The sequence below is a fragment of the Triticum aestivum genome, chromosome 6A (genome assembly GCF_018294505.1).
Source record: "Triticum aestivum cultivar Chinese Spring chromosome 6A, IWGSC CS RefSeq v2.1, whole genome shotgun sequence".
NCBI lineage: Eukaryota > Viridiplantae > Streptophyta > Magnoliopsida > Poales > Poaceae > Triticum > Triticum aestivum.
The window spans coordinates 84787359-84806376 of NC_057809.1; the positions used below are offsets into that span (position 1 = coordinate 84787359).

At 46.9% G+C, this 19018-nt stretch overlaps 1 protein-coding gene across 1 annotated transcript; it reads right to left on the minus strand.

Annotated features, from left to right (window-relative positions):
• Window positions 1-240: 240 nt before the first annotated feature.
• Window positions 241-3923, minus strand: LOC123132203 (uncharacterized). The gene is made up of 3 exons (XM_044551976.1): window positions 3591-3923; window positions 2021-2285; window positions 241-937 (listed from the first exon to the last, which is right to left on the minus strand). Exons 1-3 carry the CDS (start codon window positions 3693-3695, stop codon window positions 618-620), a joined length of 690 nt encoding a protein of 229 aa, XP_044407911.1. The 5' UTR covers window positions 3696-3923; the 3' UTR covers window positions 241-617.
• Window positions 3924-19018: the final 15095 nt, after the last annotated feature.

Genomic DNA, 19018 nt, shown 5'->3' on the forward strand with positions numbered 1-19018 from the left:
TCAGATTGTGCAGAGGCACCTCCACATGTCAGCGGACGTCAATTTAACCATGTTGCTCATATTTACGCACAAGTGCATTTCAATGCAAGCTTGATGAAATGTACTGCCTCTGTAAATAAACAGTATAAGACGTTTTAGATCACTGTCTTGCATTTATTGACAGAGGGAGTACATACAAGTTGAGCCCCTTCATTGTCCCATATATAGATTAACTTGTCTAACATCATCAAGACATGGCCATACTCCGTGGTCTCAACCACAATGCAAGCTAAGTTTTGCAAGAATAGCTGCAAAGGGCACCAACATGTTGCAACAACAATACCAGATCAAATTAAATTGGGGGCGCCAACAGTAAGCCGGTAACAGGGCTGTTTCTAACACACAAGTCCAACGATGTAGTCATGTAGCTGTAAAAGGGACGTTTCTAACACAGAAGTCTATTGACGTTACTGATGAAGATCAGAACTATGCTAAAGAGGGACTATTATGCACATAGCAATCATTTCTCAATCCATCAAAAGTAGACATACACTTCCGGTGGAGGCCAGCTATAGGAATTTCTTCATCCTTCGTGTGTAAGTAACCTGCGGTTAAGGGGGCCGACATCTCCAGATTTGTCACCACGACCACATGACTGGCGCTGACGGGTTTGGCAGCGATGGCGGGTTCATGCAGTGCTGGTGCCACTGGTGAATGTTATCCACGTCGATTCCCCTCGGAGTTGCTTGAGGCGCTTCCTCAAAGTCCATAGAAATAACTTCTGTCTCATCAGCGTCCATTGGCTCTTCAACATTTTGTGTGCTTTCTGGTGGGGATGCGGACCAATCAGATGTCATGGCAATCCGCTGTGGCGACCAAGGAACTAAGGCCAAGCAATTGCTGCGCTCAGGAGAATTGTCCTCCAGCCCATGACAGTTCCCCTGATTGAAAGGTTGATCTGAGAGACGAGAAAGAAAATGATGGGGTTATATGTCATCAACAGACAAGTAGACAAATATTACGTGGCTCGCAAACAGGAAGGTTGTCGAAAACGGGACCCAACCCAATCATGCTCAAAGTATAGAGAACAGACCAAACAAAAACTAAAGGAATAAGATAACTGTTGAAAAGCATGTATGGCTAAAATCTAGCACAACAGGGGACAAACAAGTTAGCAACGAGAATACTAAGAAAAGAAAAGCCGTATGAAGCACATCATGCTGTGCAACAGGGCCCGAATGTATCAACATGCAGAATGTGTTTTCTTTAGAATTGACCGTCGTCTTACCTCCCAATAATAGGCAATGCATATGAGATGAAACTGCATGGGAGGAAACATGTGTACAGGAATCCAGAGTTATGAGGACCAAGCTGTTATCAGTTGGCTAGAGCACACGCCTGTGAGTTCGACCACTGGCGTTCGAGGCACAGCCTCCGCAGGGTGCCTCATTTCTACCTAACAGAGTACAGTTATGGAGGGAACCTCCCCCTTTAACCATGTTTCATTTAGGAATCCAGTTATGTTCATATGCACTAGCTACATGGCACAACAAAACACTTGGACCTTTACAGTTCTGTGCATACTTGCATATAGCACCACTGGAAGTATTTATGCCACAGTTTCTTACTGTTATGGGCTGTGTGTGTGACAGTAATGGGACAGAGTGGCGACACAGGCCTTGGAGGACTTTGTGGTGAGTTGGCCCCTACGCAGCGAAATCAGAGAGAGCCAGAGAGATCGAACAGAACAGAAGCACGCAACTGCCTCACCTTCTACATGCCTCACCTCTTGTCTGTTCTTCTACCTCTCCGATTTCTATCTAAAACCTAGCCTCAAATCCTCACTAACTTATTTATTAAGGCGTGAATGTAACACTCTCGTCATGCTTACAGAATGTTGATACAATAACTGCTGTTATACATGACATTTGACCCAGAACATGTTAGACATGCACAATGTGAGTACTGCAGTATTATAAATAGTAACATGCATAAGAAGACAAATACAAATATAATGAAAGTTTGATCATAATCGACTTACTCTTTAATCCACGTATCAAGTCTGAACTGACTATGATTGAAGGGTTTGCGATACTGAGACCAAAGAGGGTAGGCTTGTTTACTGGCTTGTATATAACAAGTGTCTTGTCCTCGCTAGACAGATGAGATGGCATGGCAACTTCTATCATATCTTCCACAATGGGCATGTTAGCACCACTGCTGATTTCCTCTCCTAGCATCTGATGTTGATATGGGATGGAAGGACACGGTGGTTCTTCTTCCAAAATAGGTGGGAGACCAGGGTCCTTCAAATAATAAGCAACATTTATTCAGCAAAATGTAACAGGTGCAAGAAATGTCTGAATAAAATACTTGCAGCAACAGATAAACCCTGTAGTGAAAGAATGCTCATTTAGACAGAAGCACTGAAAAATGCAACATGCATATGCACTTCCTAGTGTAACTTGCCATTAATACTGGTCATTAAACTGAATGCAAGGAAACAATATGTTTATTAAGCAGAATATCTCAATAAACGTTTACAATGCTGAAGCTCATACCAACAGAGGACATGCATTGGTAAATGCACAGATAAAGAAATTAACACTTGCTATCAAAGTATATCCATAACTGCATATAATCAAATGAGCTATCCCAGTGAAACATTTTGAGCCATAAAAGATGATGTTAATTGCAAAAGTATCTTGAAAGGGCAAAAAAAGTCACTTAAATTAACTGTAAAGCAGTAAAGAGAAGGTACCGCAGAGATTAAGCATGCCATTGACTGCAACTCTACAATATATAATCGATCAAGCAAATGCATGGATGGAACTGCTTTATATATAGCCACTGACACAGCCCATGGGCTTGACAGTAGGCATACTAGCATAGATAGAAAGATAGTAAGTGTGGCGATGAACTGAAGTGCAATCCAGGTAATCTAAACCATTACATTAATTTAATTCTCTGGGTTTGTAATTGTGTAAAATACAGTAGCATGACACTACCTGGAGGTTTACAGTAGCATGACACTACCTGGAGGTTTATTCATCAAACAAACCAGCTCATCCACTACATTTATCATACATAAACTTCATAAAACCACATGCCGGTGCCCTCTAGCAACTCCTACCCGAATCTGTTTAATATATGACAGAAATGAAGCACATGCAAGATAAGTAACAACCAATTAAGCAGCGCATTCACCATGCTTCTCAAAACACAGTAGAAGCACAACGTCGAGGCAGCCGGCCAAAGTGCCACACAAACTGGTATCCATCTAGCAATACACATGAACCACTAGCTAAAACTAAGTCTACAGGGTGGTTAGCACCCAGCATGCACTGAAGACCAAACCACCACCTGATACAACAGATGTACTCCACCCAGCCAGTAGCAAACCTAGCATGCACACGGAGCCAGCAGCTACTTCAACCAACCAGCAGAGCTGGAAAAAAATTGCCCAATCTGAAACGACAGATCCGAGCATGAACTGCACCAGAAGCATCGACTGGAAGCGTAACCGCTTGCGCGCAAGCAGGGGACGCGTGACGGGAGCTCGAGCAAGCAGAGGCGCGCGAGAAAGGGGAGAGAATGCGGGGGGCGCTCACCAGCCGGCGGCACTTGGCGGCGGGGCCGGAGAGGGAGAAGTCGCAGAGGCCGTCGACCACCTGCTCCAGCTCCTTCCTCTTCCCCATCATGAACCCCATCATCATCCTTCCTACCCCGGAGGAAATCCGCCTCGAATCCCTCGGATTCCTCGCGGGGCAGGCTCGAATCAACCCCTGGCCGCTAGGATTGGGCGCCGCCGGCGGGGTGGCCGCCGATCGGATTTTGGGGGCGCGGCGGGAGAGGGAAGAGGGGGGAGTTCGCTTCGCGGGATCCTGGAGAGGGTTTCGTTTTCGCTCGTGCGTTGGTTTGAGGGGACGGGACGGGTGGGGTGGGCTGTGGTCGGTTCGAGCTTGGTGGAGGACGTTCTGGAAAACGTGGTGGGGTTGTCTTTTTCTGTCGCTTGCAGGTGGGGCTGGCATCCTCGATTGGCTGCGGCGCCGTGGCCCAGCTGTGGGCTCTCGTTCGCTGTCGTGGTGCGACAAAAAGCACGAGAAAATTCTTCTTTTAACACCGTTTTAAATTTTGTTTCTCTATTTGATTTCACACCGAAATTTTGTTGGGAGCGTCTAGTGGGCGGCCGGCTGCCCACTAGCGTGATGGAGCGGCCAGCCATAAAAGGCAACTTCCTGTCCCCCTTGGTCCCAGGAAAGAAAGTTCCTTCCTACCCGACTGCCCACGCTCCCAACAAAAAGAAAATCTCCCCCATCGCTGTCACGTGATAACCACATCCCCACGCATCCCACGCACAACTCGCCCACACTTCCTCCCCCCACGGGTCGCCCTTTTGATTCTCCACGAAAGAAGTGTATCCCAGGCCTAGATCCAAACCCTACAGAGCTGCCATGGCAGAGCAAAACTAGATGAAGAAATTGGCCAGAAAAGCTTCAATTCTAAGAAGAGGGAGTACAAAGCCATAGCAGGTAGCAGCATCAGGTAACTTCCCTCTAGCCTCCAGATCATCCTTCTTCACTTTCCCCTTCCCTTTCCCTCTGGATCTGCCACAAATCTTCTCCGGTCTTCTCCATAGTTGAAGGAAGAAGGAACATGAAGTAGCAAATTGAGTTGAATATGATCTCTGCACAATAGAACACTTTCCTGTGCAACTAACCATGGATCCAAGCCAACTTTTGCCTGGATGCGTGCAAATAAACCTACCATTATGCAAAAATAGACAGGTGAAGTGCCTGTGAAAAAACCATCTATTTGTGCAACTAAACATGAATCTAAGCCAACTTTTGCCTGGATGTGTGCATATAAAAAAATGAGTAGTTGCATATGCAAAAATAGACAGGATGTAGTGCCTGTGCAAAAAAAACCATCTATTTGTGTAACTAAACATGAATATAAGCCAACTTTTACCTGGATATGTGCAAATAAACACAATGTGTAGTTGCAGATAGAACAATAAAACTGCATGTAGTGTCTGTGCAAAAGAAATGATATTTGTGCAACCACACATGGATCCATGCCAACTTTTGTTGCAATCTGTGCAACAAAAACAAAGCAGACTAATAAAGCACAAAACATAGTAACATCAAGCGTACATAGTCTTGTCACATAGAAAATGCAGTAGGGAAAATATGTTCAATATACTAAAGAAAAAACAGAAAAAGATGAAAACTATTTTCTGCCATCTGAATCTTCTTTCTTCTTTCTTCGTCCAAATAGCAGTGTATAAGAATTGTAGCATTGAATTATGTGCAGAATCTACGTCAGGTCCTTGACAAATAAACCTGCACATCATTAGAACAACAAATTTGTGAGAAAAACACTAAACAAATCTCCTGTTTTGTATCTGTGCAACCTATTTACTGCAAATTGTGCAACATACATAACCACTCTGTGCAAAAGAAGTGCCAGAAAATATTGTAAATGGATTGTGAAAATTAGTAAGTTAAAAGAAGTAAAAAAAAGGTGTGTCAAATACATTGTGAAACTAGTGTGCAACTACTTAGGGTTCTGCATTGCAAAACATCTTGTTTGTAACACATTTTGAGAATACAGAAAAAATAACTTGTGACTATCCTGTTTGTTCTCTAGAAAAGGTAGAGGTGATTAATTATCATTACATACAAATATTTGTTCTCTGGAAAACTAGATTAAAAAGTTGAGTATGGCAATTTGATATCCTGTTTGTTCTGCAACTAGAAATGCTGGTGATGACAACTAATGAGATATTCTGGTGCGACTAGAAATGCTGATGATGCCAACTAATCAGATATTCTTGTGCGACTAGAAATGTTGATGATGCCAACTAATGAGATATTCTTGTGCAACTAGAGAGGTTGAAGATGTCAACTACTACTTGGATAATGTTGTCCAACTAAAATTGCAGAGGGTGCCAACTAAATAGATACTCTTCTGCAACTAGAAAGCCTGAGGGTGCCAAGTCATTAGATACTATTGGGCAATCCTCAAAAAATTTAAGATGGGATTAATCTGAATTCTTGTGCAACTAGAGAGGCTGAAGATGTCAACTACTTGGATAATGTTGTCCAATGAGAATTGCAGAGGGTGCCAACTAAATAGATACTCTTCTGCAACTAGAAAACATGAGGGTGCCAAGTCGTTAGATACTGTTGGGCAATCCTCAATTTTTTTTAGATGGGACTAATCTGAGTTCTTGTGAAGGGGAGCCTTGGCGCAGTGGTAAAGCTGCTGCCTTGTGACCATGAGGTCATGGGTTCACGTCCTGGAAACAGCCTCTTACAGAAATGTAGGGAAAGGCTGCGTACTATAGACCCAAAGTGGTCGGACCCTTCCCTGAACCCTGCGCAAGCGGGAGCTACATGCACCAGGTTGCCCTTTTTTTTAATCTGAGTTCTTGTGCAACTAGAGAAGCTGAGGATGTCAACTAGTTGTATATTGTTGTGCAACTACAATTACCGAGGTTGCCAACTAATTAGATACTATTCTGCAACTAGAAAGCCTGAGGATGCCATGTCGTTACATACTCTTGGGCAATCCTCAATTTTTTTAAGATGGGACTAATCTGAGTTCTTGTGCAACTAGAGAAGCTGAGGATGTCAACTAGTTGTATATTGTTGTGCAACTAGAATTACTGAGGTTGCCAACTAATTAGATACTATTCTGCAACTAGAAAGTCTGAGGATGCCAAGTCGTTACATACTCTTGGGACAATTCTAAAAAACTTGAAGATGGCAACGTTGAGCAACTGAGAAAGTTGAGCATGCCAATGCTTATTTAGTCCTTCTGCAACTATGTATGAAAATTAATACACTTGGCTGACTGTATGTGGAGTAAAAAATCACCGAGAAAAAAGGGATTGGAGGAGGTAGTGGAGGTGCTACTCCGACTCCATGACCAAGGACTCCCTTGGCGACCTACTAACCCAGCCACAATGGATCTTGTAGTCAGACCTTGACCACCTCTGCAGGCGTGTTGTAGACACCTGCTCACCAACTACCCCTACCAATAGGATGTGCCACTTCGGCGGCTGGTTGTCGATGTGCAACTATGAAAGCATGGTTGTGCGATTTTGCGTGGCTTCCTAACGACCACAGCGGTCCAGCTCCATCACTGAGAAAAAAAGGGATTGGAGGAGGTAGTGGAGGTGCTACTCCGACTCCACGACCAAGGACTCACCTGGCGACCTACTAACCCTGCCACAATCGATCTGGCAGTCAGACCTTGACCGCCGCTGTAGGCGTGCTGTCGACACTCGCTCACCAACTACCCCTACCAGTAGGATGTGCAGCTTCGGCGGCTGCCCTGACCAATTATCTGGTTGTCGATGTGCAACTACGAAAGCATGGTTGTGCGACTTTGCGTGGCTTCCTAACGACCATAGCGGTCCAGCTCCATCACCGAAAAAAAGGAATTGGAGGAGGTAGTGGAGGTGCTACTCCGACTCCACGACCAAGGACTCCCCTGGTGACCTACTAACCCAGCCACAATGGATCTAGCAGTCAGACCTTGACCACTGATGTAGGCGTGTTGTGGACACCTGCTCACAAACTACCCCTACGAGTAGGATGTGCAACTTCGGCGGCTGCCCTGACCAACTACTTGGCAGTCAATGTGCTACTATGTATGCTTAGGTGTGCAACTATGTACTGCTTTCTGTGAAGCTTGTAATTCCTCTCTGTGCAACTATATATAACAAGTGTGCAAACTATTCTAACTTGCATATCTTTCGATTAGAAAAGAGAGGAAACAGACAAAATTGAGCTCTACTGAGTAGCAGTTCCAACGAGCGGTATCGTAATGATAAATGCAGTCTAAGCAATAAATAGATGGATCAAGTTGCATCGACTACAGATCCATGGAGTTTTGAAAAGTAGGATCCTAAATTCATACCATTAGTGACAAAAAAATCTTTAGAACTTCAATTATTTTCATTGATTCAACTAGATGTAATGAGCACCAACCAAAACCAAGAGGAACTAGTAACTATACCAAGTAGTCTTCAGTAATTCTTACTTACAAGAACTAGAAATTCCTTTGATTCAACCCAACCAAACACATCTCATAATTCAACAAGCGCAGGAAGCCATTGGTACTCAAGGGACCAACTAATCAGGGAAACCCCTGATCCCATCAAAGTCAATTAGCCTCAGCATTGAAGTCATACCTGGCAGCAAACCTCCATTGAGGATGGATCTGGATGCAGCAGCGCATACGCACAACTCGAATGGGAACATAGCAGCGACCACACACGCGCACAGGCTTCCTTCTCACTGAAATTTCTTCAGTTCCTCGAACATCAGAGGAAAAACAAAACTCAGGGCCGCATCCCACTTCAAATTACATAGCTCCATGGATGGGCTCAATTTTTTTCTCACTAAATTCCATAGAAGGCAGACACGTACCATGAAAGGATGTAGAAGTACGGAGCACCGACTGTACGGGTGAGCTTGTAGATTGAGTGCTTGCTGAAATTCGTGGATAGGGGAGACACCTTCTTCGCTCTCGCACGGACTAATTAGCAAGGAGGCGAGGGAAGGGCCGTTCGCGGAGGACCGACGGCTAGATGCAGAAGAAAAGGCGAGGTGGCGGACGCGAGACGGCGGCGTGAAGGCGTGGCAGGCGAGATGCCGCAACCATGGTGGGCCGCGTCGGCCGAGGCGAGGTGGATCGGCAGCGGCGGCCGGCACAAGTTGGGGCGGATCGGCGGAGGCGGCGACAAATGCGAGGGAGGTGGGGAGGCGAGTGGATAGCGATGGGTGCGGACGGAAGTGGTCTACTATTTCGCCTCAGTCAGTCGTGTGAGCGTCCCGACCATCTGGCACCTGGCCCACGCGCACGACAATTCGAGCGAGATCGGACGGCCACAAGTCGGCCGCCCGGTTCGTTTAGTTAGTGCGCAGCCACTTTTTAGATTTTAGGAATTTTGTTTCTTCTTTATATCTGACATTAAATCTAAATTCCATGCCCCTTGTGAAACTTTCGTCATTCTATTAGCTTCTACCGTTTAATTCTTGTCACTGTTTTTTAGATGGACAAAATTGTCCTTGTCTATACTGCACAGAAAAAGGCCGAATCGGCACTCTCCCTCCCGACACGACTCATCTCTCTCCCCGTTCGATTCCCCAAACCCTACCAAGTGGCGGCGATGGCCTAATCCTCCAGCTCCTAGCGGCGGCGGCGACTGCGCAGGAGGCGGTGTGTAATGGATGGTGAAGGCGCTGCGGAGGGTGGCCAAGGATGGGCTGCAGATTGGGCACCCGCGAGCGATGGCGTGGTTGCGTACAAGTCACTCCATGTCACTTCGGTGCGCTCTGAAGACGGTATGGCAAAGGGCGGCGACTCAGATGCAGGGGTCATGCGGCAGAGATGTGGCGTGCTCGACCCCATGTGTGGCTGTGGTGGAGGGTGACATCACGGCTACGGGAGAGGACGGTACGGTCACACATGGGTTAGGCCATGGCGTTGCAGCGGGCGCAGCTGGATGCTCGGCTGGGTTATTAGCCTCTGCATCAGTTGCATGTCCATCTTGTTAGCACTGCAAATGTGGAGTCAAACTCTATTTCATGGAAATTAAATTTTGGCAAGGGAGGGGGTTTGCCTAATTTTTGAAATGAAATCCAAATTTTAGAATTTAATTTCAATATATGAATTGTGTGCATGTTTTTTTAATTTAAGTGGGTTCATTGGCGTCAAAGATGATGGGAAAATTAATGATTTGGTAAATTATTCTAATCACAAGTCGTGCTAGGGGTAAAATTGTATTTTCATGTCATTCAACACCATTAGTAGCCAAAAATGACGGGAAGTGTTGCAAAGAGAACAAAAATGTAGACTTGGTAGATAAAGAAAAATTATAGTGTCAAATAGAGAAATGAAATTTAAAACAATGTTAAATAAAGAATTCCTCAAAAAACAACTAGAGGGCGTTAGAAGTCAAAGTTTTAATTAAGAACTAAACTTTGTTTTAGGAATGTTTGGTTTTGTGACTTCAGATTGTCTAAGGCTATCACATCTAAGGCTAGACAAGTTTGACCAATTTAAATGAGTATGTATTTCAAGCCACATCTTAGGCTAAATTCTCTAGGATCTCACATCACATAGTGTGGTTAGATTATCTTAGGATTGCCAACTTGTGTCTCATATTTTATTAAACGGAAAGTTTGCAAAAATATATGACACAAGGAATCACTATAAAAAAAAGGCACATCTGTCACTATAAAATTGATCGCTTTTATGTTTGACGATAGTACTGATAAACACACGTATCATCATGGATGTATTGTGCACCTACTTCTACGGCAACAAAATAAGATTTTCATCCAGGGTGGTCAAGTGGCGTGCCTGTATGAAATTCTTTGGGCCTTCCTGTTGAGCTATGCTAGGTGTATCAAGTGCATGTTTGTGGCACCCCGGCTCAGAGCGACCGGTTTACCCTGTATTGCCAGCCCAGAGCCCATGTCTTCTGGCAACACACAACATCTTGGTACAGAAAACAACCGCTTTATTGATACTAGCGGGTCGGAGTTTATATTACAACAGATGTCGAGGCCGAGCAGCACACACAGTGCGGCTGAACAATATGTACATTATTTAGTGAACATAATAGGGCCTCGATCATAACAACTATGCGGCAGCGGAACAACGTCGTAGCGGAAACTCCATAGCACAGGGACACCGATGTGGACACGATCTAGACTCGAGCAGTGCTCCTTTCCAATGCGACTTTCCTGAAATCTGGCATGACACGCCAGGTCAGTACATTGAATGTACTTGCAAGCTCACAACAGGCATAATCATAATGACAAACAATATCATGATATTTAACCAATTAATAATGCAATAATGTTCCAACATGATGTGCTCATGCTCTTGGGATAAACGTCCCTCGGGTCCAACTCACCAACCGTGATCGTTCTCGGATCACAAAACAAACCACCATCGTGGTCTTACCCAGAGTAACTCGTGATCCTTACGGCGATCACCACCACACCACCATCATGGTCTTAACCAGAGTAACTCGTGATCCTTTCGGCGATCACCACCACACCACCATCGTGGTCTTAACCAGAGTAACTCGTGATCCTGTCGGCGATCACCACCACACCACCATCGTGGTCTTAACCATCATCATCGGTGCAATGATCATAACTTAGTGTGCATGTTTATTAAACGTTGACTCATGGTGGGACCTACTACGAATTGTCCATGACCGTGGACTCGGCTATCGATAGATTATACACTCTGCAGAGGTAGCACACTGTACCCACACCACGAAACCCATGGCCTCGCACTCCCATTCGGGTGGACCAACGACATTCCGACAAAACCCTTCCATTGCCATGACACTCTCCCGGCCACTCTGACCCAATCCCCAACGGGCTAGTCCTGGGTGGCCCCGTGTCTACCAAAGACACACCGACCACCCTCGTGGCCAAAACAATCCCACTCGGGGACCCGGTACCAAAATCTCAACAACGGGCACACAAGGTTATGCCTGCTTACCGGGCCAGGGTAAGCACGCCCATAACCTTCCCTAGTTGGAGGCACCGACCAGAGACATGTCAATGGACCGAATCAAGGCCTTCCCACAAAGGCAAATGTGGTTGCACTGGGAAAATATCGATTCAGCGGCACCATGACCCAGTCAACGATATATTCAAGTTGAGTTATATTCAGGTTCAACTTAAAATGAAAATGACCGGTGTCATAGCATGCCATGAAATGCAATACTACACATGCATCATATAATATGAAAATGACTGATGTCAACCATATTCACACTAAGCATAAGCATCAACAACTTATCTTACTTTCCTGGTCTCACTTTAACAATATATTTTTCAGCAAGTAACATTATTTTCTCATGCAAGAAAATAACTTCGATTAATTCCTCATATGCATAGCAAAGATTCTACTGTCATCACCTCAAGCAAATCCTAATTTCTTTACCAATCAAGTTAGGTTCAAACATTCTGGAAATTAAGTAAAATGGCTACACCAGCACTGAACATGATATATTCTAGCAAATTTAACTATTTATTTATGCAAGAAAATAACTTTAAGCAATTATTCATACACATAACAAATCATTTTATCATTACCATAATATATCTTAGCCTCTTTACCAAATAAACTAGTTTCAAGGTTCTGTAAATCAAGCATAATACCAGCACACACTTTAACAGCATATAAATAACATAATAGTTATTTAAAATGCATGGATTAATCATTCAATTCAAGTAAGAAAATCATCAATATTGAAATGGCACCATGAAAATGTTGTTGTGGCTTGCCTTAGTGCAGATGAGGTTCACAAGCCTTCTGGTGATCCTCAAGACAAGCCTCGCCCTCTGAAAATAATTTTAAACACAAGAAGAAAATATGAAGAACTCTTCTGAAAATCAGTAGAAATTCTAGACAGCTCGGAAAAATCTCATTTTTGGTGAGCTACTAGATTTCTTTGCAAAGAACATAATGCAAAAAAGAATCAATTCATTTGGACTTATGGTTGAAAAGTTATGGCTGTTTGAAGCTCTCTGGAATTGAATGAAATTTGAATTTAAATAAACAGACTAGGGGGTGACGTCGAAGGCATAAAGCCTCAGGGCGCCACCACTCGTACCGCTTCGCGAGCGTACAGAGTGGCTGACTAGCGGGCCCCGCTAGTCAGGTGAGAAGGAGGGGAGAAGGAAATAGAGGAAGGTCGCGGCTTCGCCGGAGCTCTCGCTGGCGACGATGGCTCCTTGGCCAAAACCAGAGGGAGGGATCGAGAGAGGGGGTTGAGGCGCACCTGCCTGTACCCATAGCGTAGCTAGGGGTAGTCGGACGGCGTCGGAATCTTCCTCGCAAGCGGAGACAGAGGGCAGGGGTCGCCGGAGATGAAGAAAATAGCGGGCAGAGGCAGCTCCAGGGGCTCCGGGGGGAAGGGATGGCTTCACCGGAGAGAGGCGGAGGCCCTGGAAGGATCGCCCTGGCCTGGGAGGGGCTGGAGCTACTACGACGACCAGAGGGGATCGCCGACGAGCTCGAGCTCGAGGGCAGCGGCCCGCGGCCTGCCCGGCCGGGCTATGACTTCCTACGCGATTGTGGGGTGTGTGGGAGTGGTGGATGATGCTCGAGGAGGCTGGGGGCAGCTCCATTTATAGGTGAGCGGAGAGGGGGGTTCGGGCTCCGCCGATGGACACCTGTCCACGGCACCCAGCGACGAGCGGCGTCTGTGAGAGGGGGAGAAGGTGATTCAACTCACGCAGCAACTATGGGCGAGCAGGGACGAGCACAAGAACGAGGAGAAGGCGACGAGCATAGTGCGCACCGCACTGTTGGGTTGGCCGGACCGTGCCCGTGCTCGCTGCGGCGAGCTCCGGCGTCGGCGAGCGCCAGGGAGGAGTTAATGGCATTGAGACGATGGTGGTGGCGAGGTTTGGCACGCTTAGCCAGGCAGGGAAGCAAGCACGCGAGCAACAGAGGCTCGGGCGCGTCGCAGAGCGCGTTGGCTGCATGCCAGCACGCCTGGACGAACGCGGTCACCACGTGAACTATGAACTCATGCCGACCTAAGCCCAAACTCCATGTCTGGCACGTTATTCGTGGTAGTTTTGAATGTTACCACGCCTTCGTTTGGCTCCAGGTGCAGTAGAGAAAGTTTTACATGCCAGGTAAGTTTCTGGTCAGTAACTTTGAGGGGTTACTGAGGTCAAATGGTTGGGAGTTGGGGTTGTGCTTTGGAGGCTAGCCATCATCTACTAAGGTGATGATGCACAAGAAAATTCAAGCACAGGGGAGCAAGTAAAAAATAGTAGTTGCTGTAGAAACCACCATTTCTGTCCAGAACAGAAATATTTTCTGTAGCAAAAATATTCCAAAAAGTGATGAAATGATTTTTCTCAGGAAGGTGCCCTAGGGTTCAAAGAATATTTGGGAATTTTCTCAGATTTTTGTGGGCCAGAAAAATGAGGGTTGCTTTGGAGCTCATTGAGCTAGCTAGGGTTTTAGAGAAGAAAATGAATATTTTTCATTTAAGAAAAATATTCCCAAGATTATTTGAGATGGATCAGAAGGGGAATGATTATTAGAGAGGGGAATGATGCACTTGGGTGAAAGCCAAGGGTACCCAAGTGTTTAAGTCCATATGAAAAGGTTCAAAAACCCCAACTTTCAGAATAACACCAAATGAAAATCAGGCAAATAAGAGGGGCAAAAATCAGGATGTCACAAAGCTCCCCCACTTAGAATGAATCTCGTCCTCGAGATTCGGTTGCTTGGGAAAACCACTCTGGATAATGAGCCCTTAGGAATTCTTCCCGCTCCCAAGTTGATTCTGACTCTGTGTGATGCTCCCACTGAACCTTGAATTTTTTTTTCACTTTACTACGAGTGACCCTTTCCATCTGATCCAAAATTCTATACGGTCTTTCTTCATAGGTCAAATCAGTTGCCAACTCTACCTCAGCCATAGCCGTCCTTTTCTCAAGCGGGGATATGCAATGCCTTAGTTGTGAAACATGAAACATGTTATGCACGTCTGCCAATTCAGCGGGTAGTTCCAACTGATATGCAACAGTACCCACTCGAGACATAACCAGGAATGGACCAATAAACCTGGGTGCCAACTTTCCACGGGTCTGAAATCTCTTGACTCCTTTCATAGGGGTGACTTGGAGGTATATGTGTTCTCCGGGTTCAAAATTGATCTGTCTGTGCTTTGCATCATAATAACTTTTTTGTCAAGATTTGGCCAATTGCAATCTGTCTCTGATTTCCTTAACTTGCTTCTCAGATTCCATCATGAGATCTGTTCCGAAGATACGGCTATCTCCAGTTCGAGACCAATTTAATGGAGTGCGGCACTGTGACGCCCCCGATTCAATCGTACACTAATCATGCACGCAAACGTGTACGATCAAGATCAGGGACTCACGGGAAGATATCACAACACAACTCTAAAAACATAAATAAGTCATACAAGCATCATAATACAAGCCAGGGGCCTCGAGGGCTCGAATACAAGTGCTCGATCATAGACGAGTCAGCGGAAGCAACAATATCTGAGTACAGACATAAGTTAAACAAGTTTGCCTTAAGAAGGCTAGCACAAACTGGGATACAGATCGAAAGAGGCGCATGCCTCCCGCCTGGGATCCTCCTAACTACTCTTGGTCGTCGTCAGCGGCCTGCACGTAGTATTAGGCACCTCCGGTGTAGTAGGGGTCGTCGTCGACGGTGGCGTCTGGCTCCTGGACTCCAGCATCTGATTGCGACAACCAGGTAGAAGGGAAAGGGGGAAAAGAGGGAGAAAAGCAACCATGAGTACTCATCCAAAGTACTCACAAGCAAGGAGCTACACTACATATGCATGGGTATATGTGTAAAGGGCCATATCAGTGGACTGAACTGCAGAATGCCAGAATAAGAGGGGGATAGCTAATCCTGTCGAAGACTACGCTTCTGGCAGCCTCCGTCTTGCAGCATGTAGAAGAGAGTAGATTGAAGTCCTCCAAGTAGCATCTCCAAGTAGCATCTCCAAGTAGCATCTCCAGTAGCATCGCATAGCATAATCCTACCCGGCGATCCCCTCCTCATATCCCTGAGGGAGAGCGACCACCGGTTGTATCTGGCACTTGGAAGGGTGTGTTTTATTAAGTATTCGGTTCTAGTTGTCATAAGGTCAAGGTACAACTCCAAGTCGTCCTGATACCAAAGATCACGGCTATTCGAATAGATTAACTTCCCTGCAGGGGTGCACCAACTTACCCAGCACGCTTGATCCCATTTGGCCGGACACACTTTCCTGGGTCATGCCCGGACGCGGAAGATCAACACGTCGCAGCCCCACCTAGGCTCAACAGAGAGGCCAGCACGCCGGTCTAAACCTAAGCGCACAGGGGTCTGGGCCCATCGCCCATAGCGCACCTACACGTTGCGTACGCGGCCGAAAACAGAACTAGCCCCCTTAATACAAGAGCAGGCTTACGTTCCAATCCGGCGCGCGCCACTCAGTCGCTGGCGTCACGAAGTGCTTCGGCTGATACCACGACGTCGGGATACCCATAACTACTCCCGCGTAGATGGTTAGTGCGTATAGGCTCGTAGCCAACTCAGATCAAATACCAAGATCTCGTTAAGCATGTTAAGTATCCGCGAACGCCGAACAGGGCCAGGCCCACCTCTCTCCTAGGCGGTCTCAACCTGCCCTGTCGCTCCGCCACAAAGATCCACACAGAGGGCCGTCGGGACAAAGGTCCTTTCAGCCCCCAATCCATGAATCACTCGCGGGTACTCTTCGAGCTGACCCGACTTTAGTCACCATCTGTATAGTATGTATGTATGTAAAGTATATACCCGTGATCACCTCCCGAGTGATCACGACCCAATAGTATAGCGAGGCAGACTGACAAGAATGTAGGGCCAATGATGATAAACTAGCATCCTATACTAAGCATTTAGGATTGCGGGTAAGGTATCAATGACTGTAGCAACAATGACAGGCTATGCATCAGAATAGGATTAACGGAAAGCGGTAACATGCTGCACTACTCTAATGCAAGCAGTTTAGAAGAGAATAGGCGATATCTGGCAAGAGAGAGGGGTCGTCAACTCCGTAGTCGAACTGGTCAGCAGCAGCGTCGGTCTCATAGTCTACCGGAGAGAAGAGGGGGAAGAAATAATGAATACAGAGCAAACAAAGCATCACAAAATATAACAAGGCAATACGCGGTGTTCGGTGTGCCCTAACGCGGTAGTAGGTGATACCGGTGAAGGGGGGAAAACATCCGGGAAAGTATTCCCGGTGTTTCGTGTTTGCTGACAGATGAACCGGAGGGGGAAAGTTGCGGGTTTGATATGTTAGGGGTGTGTGGTGGACGAACGGGCTACGTATCCGGGTTCGTCTCGTCGTTCTGAGCAACTTTCATGTTGAAAATAATTTAATCCGAGTTACGGATTAAAAGATATGATTTTCTAAAGATTTTATTAATTTCTGGAATTTAATTAATTATTTAACTTAATTCGAAAATGGATTTATGGCATCAACATGATGTCATGCTGACGTCAGCAGTCAACAAGGGTTGACTGGTCAACCTGACCAGTGGGTCCTACTGGTCAGTGACACATTTTAATTGAGCTTTTTATTTAACCTAATCAGGATTAATTAGGGGGTGGGCCCCACTGTCATTGACTACTTAATTAGCTAATTAACTAACTAACTAGGTTAATTAAATAACTAATGTTTAATTAGTTGTTTAGCTTAATTAATCAAAATTAATTAAGTTGATTAATTAATTAATGTTATTATTTTAACTAATTCTCTTTTTTTTACGTTCTGTGGGAGGGCGCGGGCCCCGTTTGGCAGTGGCCCAGGGCCATAGTGGGTCGGGCGCTGGGTGCGGGCGTCACCCGAACGACGCATGCCCGAGGGGCGCTGGGCGCACGACGCGGCCAGGCGCCGGTGCGCGCCAGGGCGGCCGGCCAGTGATGGGCGCCGGCGGGAAGCAGAGGCGAGCACTGGGGCGACGCGGTGAGGGGGGAAGGGGGCTGCAGTGGGGCGAGTTTCACCGGGTTGCGGCGGTCGAGCTTGACCCGGGGGGGGGGGGCGGAGCGCTGGTGCCCACGGGGCACGGGACACTGGGCATGGCGGAACGCCGCAGGCGGACTGAAGGCTGCGGCGGTGGCAACAGATGCCAGCGGCGACGGGGAGGAGAGGGGAGGCGGGTGGCCGGAGCACGTAGGGCGTCGCGTGCGGGCGAACGGGGAGCTTCGGGCGAGGCCTGGCGAGGTCAGGCAGGAGAGCAGGGGGGCGTGAGGGCGCAACCATGGGCGCGTCCAGGGGTGCCGGTGCGCGGCCGTCGACGTGGTGAGCGCGGGGGCGGGGCTTCGGGTGAGGACGAGCGCGGCCCGGGTGCCGCCAGTAGGGGCCGCGGCGGGCGCGGCGCGTGCGAGAGCGCGGATGGTGCGGTGAGCGAACGAGGGAGAGGGAGGGAGCTCATGGTGGGGGAGTAGGGACTAGGGAAGCGGGGCTCGAGGGGGCGTTGGGGACGACGGGCGACGTGGGAGCAGGCCGGTGAGGAGGTGGAAGCAGGCCGGCGGGGGAGCTCCGGGCGCCGGTGAGGTCCAGACGGTGACGGGCGCGCGGGGTCGAGGGGCGAGGGGATCGGGATCCTCCCGATCCAGATCCAGACGAGGGAGTGGGGGAGTGGGGTGTGGGGCGACGGGGAGTGGGTTAGGGTTTTGGGGATTATGGGATAAGGGAGTGGGGAGTGGGGTTCGGCCGGCTGGCCTGGTGGGTTGGCCCAGTGGGGCTGTGGCCTGCTAGGCCGGAGCCTAGTGGGGGGGGTTGCTTTCTCCCTTTTCTTGTTTTGTTTTGTTTTCTGTTTTTGTAGTTTCTTTTTCTTTTTTATTTATTTTCTTTTCTGTTTAAAATCATTTTAAATTATCTAGGCATTTTATAAAAATGTGTTTGCTTTATTATAATTATCCAGGCATTGAACTGCACACCCCGAACATTTTAGTTTAATATTTTGAAAACTTTGTCGTTTGTCATTAATTTGAATTTAAATTTGAAACGTTTTTGAATCAACCCGAGATTAACTACAGTGACCGAGGTGACATGGCAACATTAACGTGAGATTACTGTAGCATGATTATCCGGGCGTCACAATTCTCCTCCACTACAAGAAATCTCGTCCCGAGATTTAAGAGGTTCGGTAAGGGGGGAACTTTTGGTTACGAGTTTCTAACGAATCATCTCGTTCTTGGTTGCTCTTCTCGAAGAGGTTGATTCATTACATTAATGTCTTCATTCTGCTGTTTCAGGTCATCATGATGAAGTTGTCGTCTTTTCTTCAGGAACTCCATCGTACTTACGAATAGGTAAGGGGCAGCTTTACAACAATTGAATGTTATAAGGGAGAATCTTCGGGGGGGGGGGGGTATCCCAAGAATGATCATGAGAGTATCTCTCGAGTTGAACAAATAAAACACATCGAGAGAAAAGTTGGAAGGT

Bases quoted from the DNA above. Each gene is read 5' to 3' on its own strand.
- LOC123132203 (XM_044551976.1), bottom strand. From the start codon at position 3,695: ATGATGATGGGGTTCATGATGGGGAAGAGGAAGGAGCTGGAGCAGGTG. The intron at 2,286-3,590 runs GTGAGCGCCCCC...TATTATTTGAAG, and splicing joins CCGCCAAGTGCCGCCGGCTG to GACCCTGGTCTCCCACCTAT. The intron at 938-2,020 runs GTAAGTCGATTA...CTCGTCTCTCAG, and splicing joins CTTGATACGTGGATTAAAGA to ATCAACCTTTCAATCAGGGG.